This window comes from Theobroma cacao, chromosome 3 (genome assembly GCF_053813885.1).
Source record: "Theobroma cacao isolate CCN51 chromosome 3, ASM5381388v1, whole genome shotgun sequence".
NCBI classification, from domain to species: Eukaryota; Viridiplantae; Streptophyta; class Magnoliopsida; order Malvales; family Malvaceae; genus Theobroma; species Theobroma cacao.
Window position 1 is genome coordinate 8,686,094 of NC_142641.1, and position 23,664 is coordinate 8,709,757.

Sequence of the window (23,664 nt, forward strand, 5' to 3'; positions counted from 1 at the left end):
AATTCAACATTGAGCACTCAAATGAAGACAACCATAATAAAGAACTAAAAGCAAAATATAAAATCAAGCATTAGCTAAAACAAAGAAGCCCCTATCAAAATATCTAATGAAAGAACCCCCTTCTATCCCCCCACCCTCAATTAAACTAGATTGCATTTTTAAAGTTAATTCTTAAGAATGGAGCAGTGCAGTGTAATTTGTTTGTACTTGAACATTAATCAAATTGTTACATTTTCTCGGTTCTTAATACAAAGAGAAAGTTAATACAATGATGTCATTTTATGATGTATTTTTTTTTTTAATTGCTTAAATAGATCAACAAAACAAAAGATTGCAAGGCTTATAATACAAGTAGAAATTGCATTCAACTGCAGTGTTTCTATTTCAAGATTTCTGTACATTTCATACACCATTTCAACCTATAGGGAGGATCAATTTTCCCATGTATAATGTGAAACAAAAAATGGTAAAAATATCCAAGAAGTCCCTGTGCAATAACATTTTGTACAATTTAATCTCTATATTATAGCGTTTTATTTAATTTAATCGTTATTATAATATTTTGTTTAATTTAATCTATGACGTAATATAGAAAAATTGATACGGCGAAAACTTTTTTGCCAAAACTTTTTTTTTATCTAACATATCAACGTCACACAATGTCAAAATATATTAACCGGTTTTTAGATGGAGAGGCTAAATTGAAAAAAAAAGTTACAGTACAGGAATTTTTTAGATAGTTTAACTAAATAAAAATATATGAATTTGATTGAATGTAATAAAAATATAATGACTAAATTGATTTTGTTTTTTGTACACCAAGAGGTTTTGTAGGTATGCCAAAAAAAAAGTAGATCACATTATAAAATTCATTTAAATAAAAAAATTATAATGGTGCAATCCTCGCAAAAAAAAAGGTGATTGGCCTTTTTCTTAATATTTGTTTATTACCGTTTTAATGCCCAAACCACGTGCATCTTATCTACTTTAGCTAATTATAATTCCAAAACTTAGGCTACAACTTCTAAAATTCCTTACATTAACTTATCCACGGTTCTTAAATATTTTTTTTTTTATGGATTAGGGTTCACATAGAAATGATCAAATAAAAACGGTATTATTACCAAATTTGTCACTTAAAGTTGAATTTTATTATTGTATTTTTAATTTCATTGAATTTTATTTTGTTGATTGTTAAATGAAAAGTAATGACATTAAAATATTTCACAAATTATTTCGATAATGCAAGTGATAAATTTGGTTGATTTTAATCAATTTTTTTCATTTTTATCCAAATATAATGAAACTGAAAGCATAATAACAAAATTTAATGAAATTAAAGCATAGTTATAAAATTCAACATTGATCCATATTTTTAGTTAAAAATTTGCCCTTAATCCCTAAAAATTTAAATTTAAAAAAATTAGAATCGATAAATTGATAGAGCTCAATAAAAATATAAAAAATTATGTTTAAATAAATAATATCTTTATGTAAAATATGATCAATATTTATTCATGAATGATGAAAACTTTGTTATAATTTTTATAAAAATGCTTAACTAAGTAAAATATAAAAGGTTATTCAAATTTTATACATTTGATCTATCATCTATGTAACAAGATGTTTGAATGTTTGATTTTAGATTTTAATCAACGAAGAACCTCACAAACTTAATCTAAGAAACTTTACCTAAGTCTTTTCTATTACTTTCAAATTTTAACTCTATAACTTCTACTTTTAATTTCATCTGTGTAATCATAATCTTGTTTTAGAAAAGGAAGAAAAGTGTCGTAGAGCGTTTAACCAAAAAAGGTGGTTAGGTGGGCAGCTAATTTTCAATCAAACAATACTAATTCATTTCTAAATGTGAGAAATAATCATTACATTTCATATATTGACTAAAAACGATATTTCCTTTTTCAAAGATTTCTCTAAATTCGGCTTGTACTTTGAGTATACACTCTCAAACTCAATGCAATCTCAATTTATTATATTTATATAATCGTCAAACTGTCTCCACATGTTAGTGTAAGCCCTGCAAGCCAATCGATTTTGTGCTTCTAAAACACTACATTAATTAGTCATATTTCATGTTAAATACATTATGGATATTTTTTATAATGTATGAAGTATTTCATTATTTATGAGTTTATTTATAAAGAGTTATGAGAGACTTATGTAGATAAAGTCCTTGGAACATAATGGCCTTGTAAAGAAATTATAAAGGTTATAATTATGAGATTCTTATGTATCAATGCCTTTCTCCACAATATGTTCCTGGTCATTATATTGTTAAGAATAAAGGCATTGACAATGCTTAGAGGCTAGTACATGCTAAGCCTCTTTACTTTAAAAGTAAGCAATTGATCTCATAGGTTGAAGTATGTGGGATACTTAGGGATAGTATGTGTGAGAGCTTGTTAAGGAACAAGTTCACTAAACATGACCTGCTATGAGAGTTCTATTTGTTATTTCGCTCAAGTGTCTATGGAAATACTCTCATGTGTCAGTAGTGTAAGTAATCTTTAGACTTGTGATACCAAGTCATCTTGTATGTGAATAGTCATGCTTTGATTTCACCTTTACGAATCTAGAGGTGACAGATGCTTAAACAGGGTGCTTTTGGGTATGGCATGAAACATGCGAAGTTGAATGAGTAGTTCAGAGAGGATTCGTCACCTCAAGTGATTTGAAGGGGACATATCTCATTTGCTCCTGGCTTATATTGATTAAAAGTCCTTGACCAAGGCAATCTTAATAGGTTAATATAGAAGCTGCAAGACTAATATAGATAAGTTAGAAAGTAGACACCGAGCCAAGCTTTCTATCTATTTGGGATATATGATAAAAGGATCGTGTTACACTGAGATACTGTACACTAAAAGGTTAGTCAAATCATATTGACTCTTCTAACATTTGAGTGGTCCTGATGTATTGCTAGATGCCGCTCATGATCTATAAATATAAATTCTTAATTGAATTAATTTACATTTATTGCCAACATGTTGGGAACCTAATGGGTCACACAGATAAGGTGAATTGTCAAAATTAATTTGAGTTCAATTGAATGTGATATAATTGATTTTATAGAGGCTTAATCCAATTAAGTATTGGGCTAAATTAAATATGATTTGATGGAGTATTAAATAAAGACCCAATTAGCCCAAGACATTTTACAATCCTTATTGGTTATAAAGTAGGTCAATTCACTCTATCAAAGAATCCCTTAGCCCCCTCTTGTATATAGAAGAATTCTATTTTATTTTCTCATGTGTTGATATAGGATCACAGCTAAAAAGAGAGAAATACAAGAGAGCACAAAGTTGAAAGTTTGCTAGCACAAACTTCAGCTTAGTGATTCACACACTTTTAGTGAAGAGATTTCGACAAATCACTATGTGGATCACCATTAGAGTTAGGAAAACTATGCTGTTATGGTTTGATAATTCTTAGTTGGAGTGCCAAAAAAAAAAAAAAGAGGATTCCACCAAAGAAAGCAGACTTTTAGGTATGTCAAAATCTCTCTTTTGGTTTTTTTAGTTTAGTTTCAATTAAAGTGATCCATGGCTTAAATGATTAAAATTTTAATAACATTCCGCTGTGTATGAGTATTCATTCATCTTCGCATGCTTCATGCCATACCCAAAAGCATCATGTTTAAGCATCTAGCCACCTTCAGACTCGTAGAGATGAAATCAAAGCATGACAATCCACATACAAGATGACTTAATATCACAAGTCTAAGGATTACTCACACTATTGATGTCAAACCCTATTCTATAAAATAATTACGACGTCATTTACATGTTCAATAGAATGTTTGCATATTTAAGAAGTTCGAAAAATTGTTAAAAGAGATATTGCCCCTAATGGTACCATTAAGTCGATTAAGCCTTAAACTAGTTCAAATAGGAATTTTAAGGTGAAATTAAGATTTTCACAGTCCATGAATGATTTAAAATGGTGATTTGGAGTTCGATGATCAATTTGGAGTCAAATTGAAATTTTCACTATCTAGGGACAAAATGGTCATTTGCCACTTGGGGATAAAATGGGAATTTTAGAAAAGATTTTTTTGGCCCCATTAGACTTATTGGAGTATGATTTGAGGTTTAGAAGTGAAAAATTTTAATTTTCGGTATAATTTGGAGTATAGGGGCGAAATGATAATTTTGTCACCCTAAGGGCAAATCGGTAAATTTTCACCCCGACACTTGTCAAGACCAAGGAATTTTATTCATCATGGAAATGGATAAACATGAGAAATGTGTGGTGGAGAATTTAAGAATTAAAAGTCAAATATTTAAAATTTGGACCAATGGAAACATGCCATGTGTCAAGCTTAGGATATTTTATTATTTAACTTAAAAATCAGCATAAATCAGCCCACTATCTCTCCAAATATTCAGCCAAGCAAGGAAGAGAGGGAAAGAAAGGAAGAACAAACCCTAGGTGAAGAATTTCAAGAGAAAAGTGTGGGAAATTCAAGGAAACAAGTGACAAAAGGTAAAATTTCTTGATTTTGACTTGTGATCTACCTTTCCTATGCATTTCTTCTTATTTTCCATGGTTAAATTACATGTTTTCATGATGAATTCATGGCTGGTCAAAATGGGTATGGAGAGAGAAAGATGTTGGATTGAATTGATTTTAAGATATGTTAGTGTTTTTAGTTAGTTTAGTATATTTAGAAGCAAAACAACAAGAAAGGAATCCATTTTCCCCATGAATCTTCATGGCCAAATCTTCTTTGATGTGTGTGGGTAATGGATTGTTATTATTTCAAGAGAAATGGCTTAGAAAATGATGAATAATGGTAAGAAAATTAAGTAGAAAAAATCACAGTGTTAGTGCACTGTAATGGCTGAATTTTTTCATGAAGAAATGGGAGGGTTTTGATGCTAAAATTGGTATTATTTGAATAATGTTTGGTGAATTGAGGTACTAGAAATGAAATGGAGCAATTTGGAGCCAAATCGGACACAATTGTCATTTAATCGGGTAATAGACCGAATTAAGTCAGCACCGCATATAAGCGGTAGTCGGATAAGTTGCATATCATATCATGCATATACATCGAGTCTGAATTGATTTTATAATGGTCAAACATTAATGTGGTGAATTATGTATTGTACATTGTGGATAGGTGGTGAGTAAATTATACTGGTAAAAGTACAGAGATTGTGCTTAAAGACTGGGATTAGGAGTACATCGACTCCTAGAACAGTGAGTAAACTTATTATCGTCTTAATTATCTAGAGTAGTTTTATACAATTATGTAATTTTATAGAAAATGGGTTTAAATGGTAAATTGCTACGTTTTAGGAAAAATTATGATTTTATAAATTTTCTGAAAAATTGAATACTGGTTTTGAAATTAGAGTAATTGGAAACTGCCTGCTTGTGTTATAAATTTTGTTTTAAATTATATGGCTTATAGCAATATGTGAGCATGAATGGCAAAGTTGGTATTTGTATTAAAAATTATATATACTATGTATTCAGCCTTGAAGGGCTAGATTGCGATAAATTACCATGTCATGCGGATAAATATTTTATAAATCAGGTGGTAGATAAAATAATCCATAGTCACTGCAGTGGTGGAGGTTCCCGTGGACTACCTATGAGAGGGGCACAATAACTCAGTTATATATTTACCTCTAGGGGGAGATGTTGGATGAAGTATCTCTTGAGGTAAAGATTTGAATGCACTTCACGTGGACCATCGCGTGAGAGTGAGACTCAGCCAACGCCAAGGAATGGCTATGTGTCATATGCGAAAACATGTTTATGGGTATGAGACATTTAACAACCTTGGCGGTCTTAGTGGGATACCTTGATGAAGGTACCCGCAAGAATGATTTTGGCAAGAGCCAAGTTTTGTGAGATATATAAGCCATGTTGATTAATTGAGTAAACTGAATATTCATGTTATGAAACATATATTGGAAAAGAATATTTTAATTCGTCTCCATTTACTCGCCTTTAGATAGTTTAGATGGTATTTGTTTACTCACTGGGATTTTATAATCTCACCACCCTCCTTTCATCACATTTCAGGCTCAGAGAATTTCATAGTTAGCAGACTTTGACAAGGACCTTCATTTGGACTTGAATCGGCAACAGTTGTAGGTTTTCAGCTTCCGATGCATTTTGATCAATTGAGAGCCCACGTGTCACTGTAAAAGTAATTTTATATTTCAGTTATCTGATTTAAAGTATGTATGAACATATTTAGCTTTTACACCATGGTTTTGGCGGGTTTCGGTATTTTTAAAAAAAATGACGAAAATGCCCTTGTGAGCCAAAAAATAATATTTTATTATTTTGATTTGGAAATGACTTATGATTTCTTAAAATACAAGATTTAATAACTATTGCTCACCGAGGAAGTGCAAAAGCTGATACGAGAGCCTTGTGAGGTTTTGATTGGCATTTGGGGTGAAGAATGTCTGTCGAGGCTTCGCGACAGTTGTCACGGGCTCGATGAGAGTTTCGGGTCGTGACAACTAACACATGAGAGTATTTTCATAGACACTTGAGTGAAATACCAAATGGAACTTTCATAGCGGGTCATGTTCAATGAACTTGTTCCTTAACAAGCACCCACATACTATCCCCAAGTATCTCACATACTTCAACTTATGAGATCAAGTGCGTACTTCTAAAGCAAAGAGGCTTAGCATGTACTAGCCTTTGAGCATTGTCAATGCCCTTATTCTTGACAATGCAATGACTAGGAACATATTGAGGAACAAGGCGTTGATACATAAGAATCTCATAATTATAACCTTTATAATTTCTTTGCAAGGCCATTATGTTATGAGGACTTTATCTACATAAGTCTTTTATAACTCTTTATAAATAAACTCATGGATAAAGAAATACTTCATACATTATATAAAATATCCATAATGTAGTTAACATGAAATATGACTGATTAATGTAGTGTTTTGAAAGCACAAAATTGATTGGCGTGTAGGGCTTACACTTACAATCTCTCACTAGCACTAAAGCCAATCGCTCATGTATCTAATACTAAAGCCTTTCAAGTGGTGATCATATTTCTACTAAGATCATTAATATAGTCTTTAGTGAAAGGGTCAGCTAAGTTGTCCCCTAGTGGTACTCTCTCTATATTAATATCACTTCTTCCAATGATCTCCTTAATTAGGTGATAATGTTGCAATACATGTTTGGATCATTGATGAGACCTTGGTTCATTTGCTTGCACAATGGCTCTATTGTTGTCACAATACAAAATTACAAGATCAACAATGCTAGGAACCACACCAAGTTCAGTTATGAACTTCTTGATCCAAACTCCCTCATTTGCTACCTCAGACGCGGAGATGTATTCAGCCTCCGTTGTAGAATCTGCAATCGTTACTTGCTTGGAACTTTTGCAACTAATAGTAATGCCATTAAAGGTAAATATAAACCCACTTTGCGATTTGCTATCATCTTTATCAGATTGGAATGCAGCATCTCTATATCCTTTAACTTGGATTTTAGCCCCTCCATAGATCAAGAAAACATCCTTAGCTCTTCGTAAGTACTTAAAGATATTTTTCATAGCAATCTAGTGACTCTCACTTGGATTAGATTGTTATTTGCTCGTGACATTCAGAGCGTACCCCACATCTTGTCTAGTACATAGCATGGCATACATGATGGATCCTATAACGGATGCATACGGTATCCTATCCATTCTTATCCTCTCTTTTTGTGTCTTTGGACACATATCTATTGAGAGATGAATGCCATGTGACATAGGCAAGTGTCATTTCTTAGACTCGATCATGCTAAACCTCTTTAACACCTTGTCTATATAAGTGGATTGGGACGATCCTAGCAACCTCTTTGATCTATCTCTATATATCCTTATTTCCAAAATATAGGCCGCTTCTCCCAAATCCTTCATGGAGAATTGTCTGGATAGCCAAATTTTGATAGTCTGCAACGTTGGTATATCATTTCCTATTAGTAGTATATCATCAACATAAAGTACTAAAAATACAACTGCTTGTCTATTTATCTTCTTGTAAACTCATGGATCATCAAGATTCTTGACGAAATCATATTCTTTAATAGTCTCATCAAATCTGATGTTCCAGCTCCTAGACGCTTGCTTCAGCTTGTAAATGGAGTTTTGGAGTTTGCATACTTTATGCTGATTCTCCTTGAATGTAAAACCTTCAGGTTGTGTCATATACACTTCCTTTTGCAAATTCCCGTTAAAGAATGCTGTCTTTACATCCATCTGCCATATCTCATAATCATAATATGCAGCAATAGCAAGCAAAATCCTAATGGATTTAATCATGGCTATAGGTGAGAAGGTTTCCTCATAATCGATTCTTTCAACTTGGTTGTAACCTTTAGCAACCAACCCAGCCTTGTATGATTGTACGTTACTATCCATGTTAGTCTTTCTCTTAAAGACCCATTTGCATCATATATGTGTTACCTTTCAGATGCATCAACCAAAGTCCATATTTGGTTGACATGCATGGCATCCATCTCAGATTTCATGGCCTCTAGCCATTTATCAGAATCAATATCAGATATTTCTTCCTCATAAGTAGTAGGCTCTTTGTCAATTGGTAGAGCATTTCTTTCCATCATAAATCTATATCTCTTTAGAAGTTGTCTTTGTCTCATAGATCTATGGAGCAGTTACGTTTCTTGAGCACCGGTTTGAGCATCTAATGCTTCAACTGTCAGCTCAAGTTCCAAAAGGATGGCAGCTTGTGGTTCTTGAACCTCTTCAAGAATTATTTTACTCCCATTAGTCCTTTCAAGTAAAAACTCTTTCTCTAAGAAAGTGGCATGTTTCAAGACAAACACCTTTTGCTCGGTAAGATTGTAAAAATAGTATCCTATAGTTTGTTTAGGATACCCTACAAACTTGAATTTATCTAATCTAGCTCCAAGCTTATCAAACAATGCACGCTTCACATAAGCCATGCATCCCTAAATCCTTGTATAAGACAAGTTTGGCCTTTTACCATACCACATCTCATATGGTGTCTTATCAACTGATTTGGTTGAAACCTTGCTAAGAAGGTAAGCAGCAGTCTCTAGGGCATATCCTCAAAAGGATATCGAAAGGTCTACCTTACTCATCATGGAACAAACCATGTCCAACAAGGTTCGGTTTCTCCTCTCAGACACTCCATTGTGTTATGGAGTTCCAAGTGGAGTCTATTGTGATAGAATCCCATGTTCTATTAGATAATCAAAAAACTCTTGACTAAGATATTCTCTTCATCGATGCGATTTAAGAGTGAGAATACTTTTCTCAATTTGTTTCTCAATGTCAGCCTTAAACTTTTTAAACTTTTCAAAAGCTTCAAACTTGTACTTTATTAGGTACACATAACCATATCTAAAATGGTCATCTGTAAACGTAATGAAATACGAATAACCTCCTCTAGCTGGTGTGTTTAAGGGTCCACATACATCCAAATGTATTAGCCCGAGGAGCACACCTGCTCTTTCAACCTTTCCAGTAAAGGGAGTCTTAGTCATCTTACCAAGGAGACAACATTTACAAGTTCCATATGATTCATAGTCAAATGGATTTAGATAACCTTGTTTATATAACTTTGCTATCCTTATCTTATTGATATGACCAAGTCTACAATGCCAGATGTAGGTTTGATTTGGATTATCTTTTCTAGCATTCTTGACATCTATATTGAGCATTGGGTTATCAAGATCCATAACATAAAGTCCTCCATTACATCTTGTGGATCCATAAAATATATCATTTAGAATGATAGTGCAACAATTGCCCTTCATACTAATTTTGAAATCATCATTCTTAGCTAGGTATGAAACTGATATGATGTTTCTAATTAATGCTGGTACACAATAGCACTCTTTTAGCTCTAGCACTAAGATGGTAAAATAAAATCACAAGTCCTAACGACAACTACTGTAATTTTTACACCATTGCCCACTTTTAGGACTACCTCATTTTTACCAAGCCTTTGACTATCCTTTAAAGCTTTTATGTCAGTAAATAAATGCGATCCACATCCTGAATCTATTATCCAAGATTTATGATTGGTAGTAGAAAGATTAAGCTCAATCATATTTAAAGTTATCTCTTTTGTTGTCAAAATTGCACCCTTCCATTTATTAAAAATTTTTCTCAAAGTGATACTAGTCCAAACATTTTAGATTGATGGCATCAAGTATGCCAAGAAAAGTAGCAATTATTATACCCATTCTAAAAATCTATAAATATAGAAAAAGTATTTGTATTAGTCTTTCATCTTATAAATCAATTTAAGACGAGGTATTAAATCTTACATTGATTTTCCCACTAATTTTTTGTAATAATAGCCTTCACTATTATGCGAAAATCTCTACTAGGTATTTATAGTGGGCTAGAACCCTTTTCGAATTATTGCAACCTTGAGTGACTCAACAAATCACAATAAGCCTAATTGGGTAGATAACATAGCTTATCAATTGCATCCACATGTAACTCCCAGATCAGTTAGGTGACAACTCATTGTCTAAATGCATCATATGCATTTTGCCTAACCCTGCCTCTAAGACCATGTGGTCAAGTGTGACACATCCGAACCACACAATTTTAGTTGAGTAAAACCCACCAATAACTCAAACATGCCCATGTAAAAGTTTAACCTTGAGTGACTTAACAAGTCTCTAATTAAAAGGGTAGCCTAGTTATTTTGTTATATGGTAGAAGGCAATTTAATCATGTGAAAACATGTGACCGAATATTTTAATGAGGGATTTTTGTTGTTGCTTTTATCTTGTTATTTAGGTCTCATCGAATTTGGCATGCATAAGATAAATCTATCTCATGCATACTACTATGATGATTATGGACTTTTATCTAATCTAATTTCCTTGAGCTATCGAAGAAAATTAGTTAGTCAAATCTTAAGGGATCACGTACAAATATCACCATATCTTGTAGTCTTGTAATCTTCATGTTTCCTTAGCACCTTCGTCTTTCTTAGAATTATAAAATTTTCTTCCTAATCTAATCCTATGAATTCTAATTACATATATGTAAAGAAACCTTAAGTTACATTTGAAGGGAGTAAGATGAGAAGAGAAGTTTACAACTCCTGAATAAAATAGAGGAAAGGTAGGGGCCACACTTTCTATTTATAAAATAAATACCAAATACATTCAATCATAACTATCCACAACACATTATAGTGGTCTAAGACCATAATCATCCTCATACATTCATAATCATATAATGAACACATAAAACTTATGTTTAATTCAAATTGAAGATCTTATATGTCATTTGGCAATAATATAACTCAACCTTTGAAGATATTAATTCAAATAATTTGATGTCCCAATTCCATTACAAGTCTTGTGCCAATTTAGAAGTCCTAATCCTACTGGGAATTAAATTAAACATAGACTTTGTAATCCTAAACCTTTTAGGATTATGAATTTAAATCTGACCCTTATTCTCAAAAGAAGTCTTAATCACATTAAATATTTAATATTCATAAGGAATCCTAATCCAATTAGGCTTTCTAATCTTATTAGAAAATTTAATCCTTGTTGTCCTCAATTTTACAATCTTAGTCCAACTAGAATTAGATCTTTATGGCCAAGATTCCTATTTCTTTGCCAATTTGATTTTAGAATCTTATTTAGGACAATCCTAAACTCTTTAGGATATATTCCATTACAATTAGGAGTCTAAATCCAAGTCATAACTAAATTAGTACAACTTTTAATTATATAGAAAAGAAATAGCACAAGCTAGTGTAATTTTATTTGGTCTACATCACCTATGTTGTCTCAAATTCTTTAAAGCTCCATCCTCCATTGTTTGCAACGATTATGGCACCAATTCAGAGACATCTCATGCCCCAAATATCATGCCAAAAAGCTCTCAAACCTCAGCAAATTTGGAATACAAATAGCCATGATTTTGCAAGATCCTTGTCACAAAAGAATACAATTTCAGCAAACTGTTTGTGCAAAATATCATCAGATCACCACATAAATGAGGTAATTAAATGTTGTAAATTTTCAAAGATTGAGATCATCCTCTTGACCTTCTACCCTTCAAAAATCAAGTACAAACTCATGCTAAGACAACTCATACGCAACAAAATATTATTAAATCTTCAATAGTAGTATCATAGCTTCTTTTAATTACTTTAATCCAATTTTATGTTTAGTTGTTGAAGATTACAAAAACTATTTTGTTTATATGTCGATTTGATGCAAAGTTTGAAAAATTATTTAGAATAATTTTGAATAGATTTTTTCAAAAATAATTTATGTTTCGAAAGGCCTTTAAAGTCTTGATTTATGGATTTAAAATCTAAATTTAATAAGTCCTTAAATATTTTATAGATTTAATTTAAAAGAATCCAAATTTGAAAAATCTAGTAGCATAACGTGATCTGTTTTGAAATTTTTTTTGAGGGACTTAGAAAAGAAGTTTTTGCTTGATTGTTGGAGGATAGAAAGTCAAGACGATGATCTCGACCTCTGAAAATTTACAACATTTAATTACCTCATTTGAGTGGTGATCTAATGATGTTTCTGCACAAATATGGTACGTTTGGTTGGCGGAATAGACAGGAATGGAATAGAATAGTTATTATGTGGGAATAGAATGAGGTGGGAATAAAATAGAATAGTTATTACTTAGTTTGGTATGACAAAGGGAATAGAACAGGAATAATTATTATGACTTATTGTAGTGTTTGGTTGGTAACAATAATTTTGGAATAAGAAAGGAATATAAAATAAAAAGACAAAAACACCCTTTATTATTTATGTGACATTTTATTTTTATTAGATTTTTAAATATTAATAATATAGAATTTAATTAAAATATTAATAATAAATCATTTAAATATTAACATTTATTTAATTTAAATATTATTATGATTAATTTTTATTTTATTTTATTTTTAAAATATTCATATTTGATAATTTATTTAAAATATTAATAATTGATAATTTCAATATTAATATTTATTTATTTTTTAAAATATTAATATTTTATTTAATTTAAATATTATGATGATCAATTATTTTATTTTATTTTATTTTTGAAAATTAATAATTGATTATTTATTTAAAATATTAATAATAGATAATTTAAATATTAATATTTTATTTAATTTAAATTTTATTATGATTAATTTTTTATTTTATTTTTTAAATATTAATAATTGGTAATTTATTTAAATATTAATAATTGATGATTTAATTATTAATATTGTTTATCTAATTTAAATGATATTATGTTTATTTATTTTTAATTTATTTTGTTTTTAAATAGGAATAATTTATAATTTATTTTATTAATAATTGATAATTTAAATATTAATATTTTATTTATAATTTAATATTAATATTTTATTAAAAATTAGAATCAAGTGAGAGATAGAGGAGAGAGAGAAAAATAATATTTTATACTAATAAAGTTGTAAATTTTTAAACTTGTAAGGGGTATTTTTGTTTTTATTAATTTTTAAATTTATTCATCAACCATGGAATAGCTAATACCATGGGGGAGGGTGGTATTAGCTATTCCTTGGTTTTAAAGGATTTTGAAGAATAGCCATTCCATAGGAATGGCTATTCCTTGAATCATTTTCCAACCAAACAAAGGAATAAAAATTCCTTGGGAATAAAGGGGGAATGGCTTAGCCATTCCCCCAACCAAACATGCTAATAGTTTCTCTAAGTTCCACAAAAAAATTTTCAAAACAGATCACATTATGCTGCTAGATTTTTTAGATTTTGATTCTCTTAAAACAAATCTATAAAATCTTTAAGAACTTTCTAAATCTAGATCTTAAATTCATAAATCAAGACTTTAAAGGCCTTTTGAAACATAAATTAGTTTTGAAAAAATCCATTCACAATTATTCAAAATAATTTTTCAAACTTTGCATTAAATTGAAATATAAATAAAACAATTTTTGTAATCTTCAACAACTAAACATAAAACTAAATTAAGTCAATTAAAAGAGGCTCTGATACCACTATTGAAGATTTAATAATATTTCGTTGCATATGAGTCGTCTAAGTATAATTTAAATTCCCAACAGTGGTATCAGAATCTGCTTTAATTGATTTAATCTAGTTTTATACCGGTATATGCCCTTGAGCCAATTAGATTGGTCAAGGAATATATTATCATTTAATGCATATTTAATCGCATAATTATATGTGATAAAGGTTTTTCTAGATGTTAGTGCAATAATAAGAAGTTATTAAGTACTAATTGGATGAAGTCCATGGAACATAAAAGCTTTGCAAGAGAATTGTAAAGTTGTTATAATTATGAGATCACTATGCATCAAAGTCATATTCTTAAAATTATTCTTGGTCAATTATATTGTCAAGACAAGGCATTGACAATGCTCAAAGACTAGTACATGTTAAACCTCCTTATTTAGGAAGTAAGCAATCGATCTCATAGATTGAAGTATATGAGATACTTGAGGATAACATGTGGGTGCTTGTTAAAGAACAAGTTCATTGAGCATGACCTGCCATGAGAACTCTATTTGGTATTTCACTCAAGTGTTTATGGAATATATTCTCATGTGATAGTCGTGCAACTAGTCCTTAAACTTGAGACACCAGGTCATCTTGTATGGGGACTGATATACTTTGATTTTATCTTTATGAGTTTGGAAGCAGCCAGATGCCTAAACAGAGCGTTTTTGGGTATGCCATGAAGCATGCGAAGGTGAATGAGTAGTCAAGAAAGGATTTATCACCCCAAGTGATATAAGGGGATGTATCTCACTTGTTCTCAATTCGTGATTAACTTGTATAAAGTCTTTGGCTAAAGCATGATGAATTTGAGGAAAGTTAGTTCCCTAAATTCATAATGTTGGCCATGAATTATGAGAACTAATATAGAATGTTATAAGTAGATACTGAGCCATGCTTTACAACATATCCGAGATATTTGATGAAAGGACTATATTGCACTGAAAGGCTTATCATTGAAAGGCTTTATCAAATTCTTTAATTGACTCTTTAAGATTTAGGTGGTCATGATGTATTGTTAGATATCGTTCATAATCTATAAATATAAATCATAATCAAATATCAATTTGATAATTGATTTATATTTATTGACAACATGTTAGAAGCCTAATGGGTCACACATATTAAGTGACATGATTAGGATTAAATAAAGATAATTAATTAATTTGGACTTAATTGAAAAAGATCAAAATAAAGTGAAAAATTAATTAAGTTCACAGAGACTTAATTAAATTAAAATACAACTATTGTTTTTAGAGTTATAAATTAGTTTGGCTATATAAATATGTTATGTTAGCAAACTAAAACTCTGAACTTGCAGCCACTTCTCAACCATTTCATAAAATAAGAAAAAAAAAATAGTTTTCTTTGTCTTACATAAATAAGATTCAGCACAATTTTTTTGTCTTTTTGTTTTAAAAGCAAAACTTTCTAGCACAAGTAAAATCCTACCTTTAAGAAGGTCTTATGTAGTCACTATGTGGATTGCTGTTAGAGGTCAAACATTTGGGTGGCTAAAGATTTGACAAATCCTAAAGGTGAAGAAGTAAAGATTTTGATTTAAGTGGTTCTTGATTATGATACCTAAAACAAGATATGTAACTCTTAAACTTATGAGTGTTCATAATTAATTTGAAAGTTATATGAAAAACACAAATATTGATCTCGTAGGATTTGACTGTTTCTCTTATTAAATACTAATTTATTTTTTCGTTGTGTTATATTTTTTAATTTCTTGATTATTTTCATGTTTGAACATGAGATCGAATCTCAGCAGGTCCGACTTATGAAGATCCAAACACCTCGATGTAGGTTAAGGGATTATAACTAATCTTTTTTATTTAAATATAATCGACCACTTAATTAAATTTATCTTTTTCAATGAGATATTTTATATATATAATAAAGGAAAAAATTTTATTAATCTTGAAAATAACAACATCAACACTTTTGGGGGCAAAAATTGTATGGCATCCTTTTCTCAAAGCGACTCCCTATCAAGATTGACAAGCATTCATAGTGAGAAGGTGATAAGCATGGTGCAAATGTGAAACACACGTAAACTCAACAACATGCAAAGTTCCAAATATGTAATTGCATTCATTGTTTGAGTATTGATTCTCGTTTTAATTTAAAAAATAATTATGTGCAGCAATTGGTTACTTTCTCATTTTTCACAAAGTCTGAAAATGAGAGATGTTGATTCCATTTGTTCACGTTGTCCACTCCTTGGAAATATCCCAATCACCACAGGGAAAAAATTGACAGCATTACATTTTTCTTTCTCTTTTTTTTTTTTTTTTTGAAAAAGGAAATTTAAAGATAGTGTTAATACTATATCCAAGAATATCTAGTCTCAATAACGAGAAAAAAATTTTGAACGTTTAAGTTCTAAGTTCAAATCTCAGCATAGATAAATTTAGTTTTGTTTTACAGTTATTTATTTAGTTTATTAGGAGTTTCTTCTTGGACATAATAATTATATCAAACTTGTAACCAAATACAGTTTGATTTGTGTGTCTATATCTAGTTTCTTTTAGATGATTACACACTTTACTTCTACAAATATAGTTTAATCCAGTTTGCCAATCCTCCAACTTTACTATACATCATTATTGTTATTAATTTAATTTACAGAAAATTAATAAGAATAGAAAAAAAGAAAAAGAAAAAAGAACAGATTAATTAAAAACTACTAAAGAAATGTTGTTACTTAATGCAAATAAAGGTAATCTATTGCCAAAGTTTTGGCCCACCTCACACAATTGTGATCTATTCTCATATGTAGACGTAGATATCGTAAGCTCATTGCCTTCTTTTTAAAACTTTAACTTAATAAGATTTGCAATGTTTACTTTAATAATTTTTTAAAGATTTCTTACCTGTGCAATATGAAATTAAAAAATCTGATTTATTTCTTTTGAAACGTTTGACGTGACACAGGCACTTATCATTGAGCTCAATTCAATATTCCGAAAAATCCAAATTTCTTTAACACAGATGCAAGTTACAGATTAAAAAGTTCGGGAGGAAACTGTGTGAGATTGCAGTGACCTGACGTCTCTCAAGTCAAGAAATTAATATAAACTTGTGGTTTGCTTGTCTGTGTTTTCCTAACTTGAAGGATAATTTGATTTGACCTGCTCGCTGCTCATCTCATTTGAACACATCAAACCACGCGGCGCCTGCTCCAACTTCAAACCCCATTGCTCCAACTTTCCAACTGGTTTGAATGCGTCAATTTGGCGGTCCAAAACCTACTGCTACAGGCCATGGCTTTGGACGGAGGTCTTTGAGCTTCTCCATTCACATTTCTTTCCTTACTTTGATATCATTCTTTTGCCATATGTCCCCTGGCATGGGAAATGAATGTTTTTGCTAAGAATTCATGTTGAATCCGTGTCTGAAACCCCAAATTGGTTTCCTAACAGACCTCCCTGAACCAGAAGGAGCAGAAGGGACAAGACAGCAGAAATTCTAATAGACAAACAAATATCTGGTAATCATTTTTTCAGTTTGTACAACAAATCGAAACCCCTTACAATCCGAGCAGTTGATCTTTGCTTGGATTTTTTAAAGAATAAAGAATCTGGTATCCAAAATTTAAAATGATCTTTTGAGGCTCTTGAAATCTACAGAGTCGATGCACTCCAATCCAGCTCTGTAAGGATTCAATAGCTTCAAAAGCTCAGTTGCTTTCTCCTTTGTCTCATCGCCACACCCAACCTGTATGAGTAACAATAGCTTCTGAAAGGCGCCGACTTGAAGAGCTTCGATCAAAACCCTTTCTTCATCTTTGCTCAGCTTCCAAATCGTTGAAACAGAGTACTCGGTCGCTAATTCTGAAACACGTAAGATTTTCTTCACCAGAACTGGCATGGCCAGAGCGTTATTGTAAGCAACTTCCCTCCCTTGTTTGGAATCACAGAGTTTGTCAAGGACACCTAAAGCCCTCTCACATAGGCTTCTTTCAGATTCGACAATAGTCTCCAGCAGTAAAGAAACCAGACCCATGTCAAGAAATTCTGACTTGATCTTCTCACTTGAAGAACAAGATGAAACCATGTGGAAAATGACCATGAGAGAAGCTTTTGTGATTGAAGGGGAGATTGGGTCTTTAATGAAATTAAATAGCATTTCATTGACTCCATCGATAGCCGCCAACCCTTCTCCATATTGCTGGTCGCAAGAAAGAAGCTCTTTCAGCGCAGCCATGGAGTTTTGCTTCACTGAAAGGTCCCTGCATTTCAGAAACCAAACCATGCAACGCAAAGAAGATTGTGAGCCCAGGTGTTCCAGGGCTTCCCCATCGAGTGGGAACATCCAGTTCAGTACACATAATATCTCCTCCAACACATTGGCATTCCTCTCAAAAGAGTCACATGCAAATGCGTCAAATGCGGCAGCGAGGACTCCGGCTGTCTCGTTTGCTGTAATGCACCGCCTATTTCGCTCACTTTCCATGCACCATTTCTTGATTTTCTGCACAGAATCTAGGCAGCCACATTGATCCAGGCGTCTATTGGAATCCATAATCGCAAAAAGAATTTCAGAGACCTCCTCTGAGGTGACAGGAATTCTTGGTGTAGGGATCCTTTCAACGCCATATTTCCCATTCTCTACACACCAATCTTGAATCATTTTCCTGAGAGAGTGATTAGGTATCTGATCAAAACTTCTGAGAAGCTGGTTTGTAACAGGGCAGGTGAAATTCCCATCCTCAAGCCACGTCTCGATGCTTTCTCGATCGTAAGTAATCCCAGAAGACAATGTGACAGGATCCTTCATAAGATCAAGAGTTATCGGGCACAGAAAATGCCTTGGGATCTCAAGCTCCTTATGCTGCTGCTGCTGCTGCTGCCGCCTTTTCTCGCCATGACGGCCTGTGGTCTTTCTTCTCCTCCAATTGAACATTGCCAAAGGTTTTGAGAACCGATATCAGAAAATATCAGAGAAAGAATTGTAAATGGTAGCTTTGTGAATGGTAATGTGAGTTCTTGATGTTATTATATATATATAATAATAAGAATAATAGGGTTGAATGGAAAAATGGAGCTGAATTTCAAGCTCTTCACACACGGTTGTTCAAAGTCTAGGACTTTGCAGGGAAGAAGAAAGAAACTGACGAGAAGCGTTCAAATTGGATTAGTAGTAGAACCAAAAGAAGAAACGTTATGGCGTTTTAGGCAGTGCGAATATTGAATTTTGACCATTGAAAATTTGAAGGACTGGAACTGTCAAATGTGGAAATGGTAAAAAGAATGGGCTTCAGCTTCATAATCTTAACAAGTAAACAACACCCGGTTTGAATATGATTCTGGGTTTGCGCTGTTGACGGGTTGACTCAGGTTTCGTAGTCTTTAATCTTAATAACTATTCTCATGATGCTTACAAAGTTTTTCTTTTCTTGACAAAGGTTACCGTAAGGCCGACCTTATGGGTTAAATAATAAACAACCGTTTCAACAGGTAAACAAGTGTGTAATACATAATCTTATTCATTTTTGTATCATGTCCCTGTTTAGCTTGGTCAGCTTATTTACCTTTAGAAAAAGTAACTTTTAAAAAAAAAATTAAAAAACTTTAAAAAAAAAGTTTCAAAGAAATTTTTTTTCTTTATTTATAAAAAAGTACATCAACTTTTCAAGAAATACACACCCCCTCTCTCTCTCAACCCATCTCCCTCTCCTCTCTCTTTCTCTACAAATCACTCTTCTCTAACGTAAAAATAAAAATATTGTTATTTTTTAATGTTAAAATTATATTTAATTATTTTAAACTTATTACTATCAAATATTTAAATGGTATACGCATTCGAGTATTTATCTTATTAGTTGGTGCATATCTCCTTGCCTAAAGAGCAAAATTCGAATCTCCCCTCTCCTAATTATAAGTATACTATAATTTAAAAAGTAAAAGAATAAAATAACATTTACATAACATTAACATTAACGTTAATTTAAATAATGTTAACATGATATATTAACATCATGTAATGTTAATTATATGAAATTAAAATTTTAAATTAAACTCGTTACATTGAATTAAATATTATATGAGATTAAATGTTATCCATTAGAATTTTAATTTAAAAAATATTATTTGATTTAACATTAACATATCAAATTTTTATTGTCAGAATTAAAGCGAATTTGAGAGAATAAAATTTAGTTTGAATTAACTTTATGTAAAAATAAAAATATTGTTATTTTTAATGTTAAAATTATATTTAATTATTTTAAATTTATTACTATCAAATATTTAAATGGTATACGCATTCGAGTATTTGTCTTATTAGTTGGTGCATATCCCCCTGCCTAAAGAACAGAGTTCGAATCTCCCCTCTCCCAATTATAAGTATACTATAATTTAAAAAGTAAAAGAATAAAATAACATTTACATAACATTAACATTAACGTTAATTTAAATAATGTTAACATGATATATTAATATTATGTAATGTTAATTATATGAAATTAAAATTTTAAATTAAACTCGTTACATTGAATTAAATATTATATGAGATTAAATGTTATCTATTAGAATTTTAATTTAAAAAATATTATTTGATTTAACATTAACATATCAAATTTTTATTGTCAGAATTAAAGCGAATTTGAGAGAATAAAATTTAGTTTGAATTAACTTTATGTAAAAATAAAATAAAATTTGGTTTTTGTAATTTGTGTTATAGGAATTTTTATCTTAATTCTTATAAATTTAGGTCAAGATTTTGAAAAGGTTAATTTTCACTATAATTGTTTTTATCTTTAATATTATACATCAAAATCAATATTTTTTTTTTTGAAATTTCACGTCAACATTTGTAAATGGTCAATTTTCATTAAAAGTGGGTTTACTTTGTCTAACATGATTTGATATAATAATTCTTACATATTTATGTTAATATTTAAACAATGTTGACTTCAACTTTATATATTTTTATACTAATTCTCATGCATTTATGTTACAATTGAAAAAAATATATTTGATTTAACATTAACATTTTTAATTTTTTATGTCATAATATTTAAAGTGAATTTGGGAATTAGAGAGGATACAAATTAGTTTTAATTAAATTTATGTAAAAAATAAATTCTGATTAGTGTATAATTTGTGTTATATGAATTTTTACATTCGTTCTTATAAAGTTATGTGGCTTTAAAATTGGCTTTATAACTTTCCAGAGGAGAGAATTTGCTATCCTTGTTTCCAAACATGCTTACTTTTGCGGGTTTTCCTGGAATTGATGGCATAAATGCCAACGCCTCCATCAATTCAATACGCTGCACTGATGCAATCCGTCAAAGAGACCCAACTGATGCTCCTCCTTTTTCCAATTCCTTCATCGGTAAATCAACTCAGTCTTGCAAATATTTTTCCCTCCACTTGTAGGATTCCAGCTCATTCATTGTTTATTTCCTAAACTAAACGCTGCAGTTTTAATGTATTGGAGGAAGGACCGTTTTAGGACTGATGTTCCGATATTTTTCCACAGAAAAAAAAAAAAATTCAATTAAATAATCGGTTTTGTAAGTTAACAAGTTTCATGTATCAATGTTTGATATTTATACACTGTTAGGACATCAGTTATAATATAAAGACACATTTGGTTCACGAAATATATAATTTGATTAACGAAATGGAGTAGAATAATGTTATTATCTAGTTTGATTGAGGAAATGAAAATTGATATTATAATTTATTACAATGTTTGGTTAGTAAAAATATATTTAGAGTAACAAAGAAATAGATAATAAAAAAATAAAAATACACTTTATGATAATATATAATTATAAATTTTAATTTGTTTTATTTTTTTACATATTAATAACTTATAATTTATTTAAAATATTAATAATTGATAATTTAAATATTAATATTTATTAATAATTTAATCATTACTATTTTAAAATATTAATATTTTATTTATAATTTAAATATTATTATGATTAAAATATTAATAATTTTAATTTATATTTAAATTTAATATTATTTTTAAATTTAAAAACTTAGCATTTTTATTATAATATACGATTATCTATTTTTACTTTATTTTATGTTTTAAATATTAATAATTTATAATTTATTTAAAATATTAATAATTGATCATTTAAATGTTAATTTTTTAAAATATTATTATTTTATTTATAATTTAAATTGAATTATGATTAAAATATTAATTATTAATTATTTTTAAAATTTAAAATATTATTTTTATAATATATAATTAAAAAATTAAACTTTTTATTATAATTTTTTTTTTCATTTTTACTTATAAGAGACAATTTTGTCTTATTAATTTTAGAAGCTATTGTCATGGGTCGAAACTTAAGCCTAACTCCGTTCAAAATACATGCCTAAAATGTGATGAAAAACCAATATTTATATTCTTAAGACTCACCCCATCTTTTATTGATGTGAGATTCGTAATATTTTACTCCACTTAATTGAGGAATGCCTTTGTTGTATTGGCTCTTTACTCAGAGGAGAGAGACTTTTATATTAAAACTTAAGCTCAATCTTGTGTGACCTTAAGTTTTGAAAATAAAATTTAAGTTAGCCTAAAAATCATGGGTCTACGTTCTCTACCTAAAAGACACGCTTGATAGGTGGTGGAAGATCCGTATCTATATTCACAAGATTTATTTAATTTTTTACTAATGTGAGATCTGTGACATTATTCTCCAACCATGAAATAGCAAATAACATGAGAGATTGGAATTAGCTAATATTTGATTTTGGGTAATTTAGGAGAATAGAGAGATTGTAGGAAAATGGTTATTTCTTCAGTCATTGGACAAGTAGAAGAAAAAACAAATATTCCTTGGCAATAACCAACCAAACATGTTGTAATTGGTATAAATATATGTGTAAATGTCAATTATATCATGGTAAAAGATTTTAGATTTGATCAGACAATTTAAATAGGCCAAATAGCATAATAGAACATATGTAAGAATGTAATCTAATTTAAACTCTTATATTTGATTATATATATCTCGATTTGAATGTAAATTAAATTGAGTTAAAATTAAAATTTAATTCATCTAAATCAAATCTCTTAATATTATTTTTGTTTTATAAATTCTATCTAGATAAGAGATTATTAGCCTATAAATAAATTTTTTAGTTCATTTTTAAATAGACATTCTCAAATAAAATTTCTTATTTTATTAATGGATTAGAACTTCCAAAAAAGCTGAAAAATCTCATAAACATTATGACGTCTTCTCATCGTGTGTTGTTTAACATTATGATGTCATTTTCTCGGTGTTGTTTTATATGGTCTCCCTCCCCCTCTCTACGCTGCCACATCTGTCAATTCTTGTTATTTCCGTGTCATTTGTCGTTGCTGTTTAACCTCTCTCGCTTTGTCCTTTTTCTTTGCAAACTGTCTCTGTCTCTGACACTCATCCGATAACTCAACATCCATTTTCCATAAACATCTGCCGCGCATTCACAGTCAACCCATGAAACTACTGACTTTGAATATTTCTCTCCGATGCCTCAAAGACAATTCTGGGCAATTAAACTCACAATGTGCTCATCATTCCACAACAAGAGGGCTCTTTCTGCAACCTGCAATACGTAATGGTCTTTGAAAGAATTA

At 30.3% G+C, this 23,664-nt stretch overlaps 2 protein-coding genes across 2 annotated transcripts; both read right to left on the reverse strand.

Annotated features, from left to right (window-relative positions):
- Positions 1 to 8,469: 8,469 nt before the first annotated feature.
- On the reverse strand, positions 8,470 to 8,973 carry LOC148763554 (uncharacterized). The gene is made up of 2 exons (XM_088804580.1): positions 8,687 to 8,973; positions 8,470 to 8,635 (listed from the first exon to the last, which is right to left on the reverse strand). The coding sequence occupies exons 1-2, from the start codon at positions 8,971 to 8,973 to the stop codon at positions 8,470 to 8,472; spliced, it is 453 nt and encodes a 150-aa protein (XP_088660706.1).
- An 8,554-nt stretch (positions 8,974 to 17,527) lies between these two features.
- LOC18604422 (ARM repeat superfamily protein) lies at positions 17,528 to 19,055 on the reverse strand. Its single transcript, XM_007036889.3, has one exon. The coding sequence runs from the start codon at positions 18,964 to 18,966 to the stop codon at positions 17,656 to 17,658; it is 1,311 nt and encodes a 436-aa protein (XP_007036951.3). The 5' UTR covers positions 18,967 to 19,055; the 3' UTR covers positions 17,528 to 17,655.
- Positions 19,056 to 23,664: the final 4,609 nt, after the last annotated feature.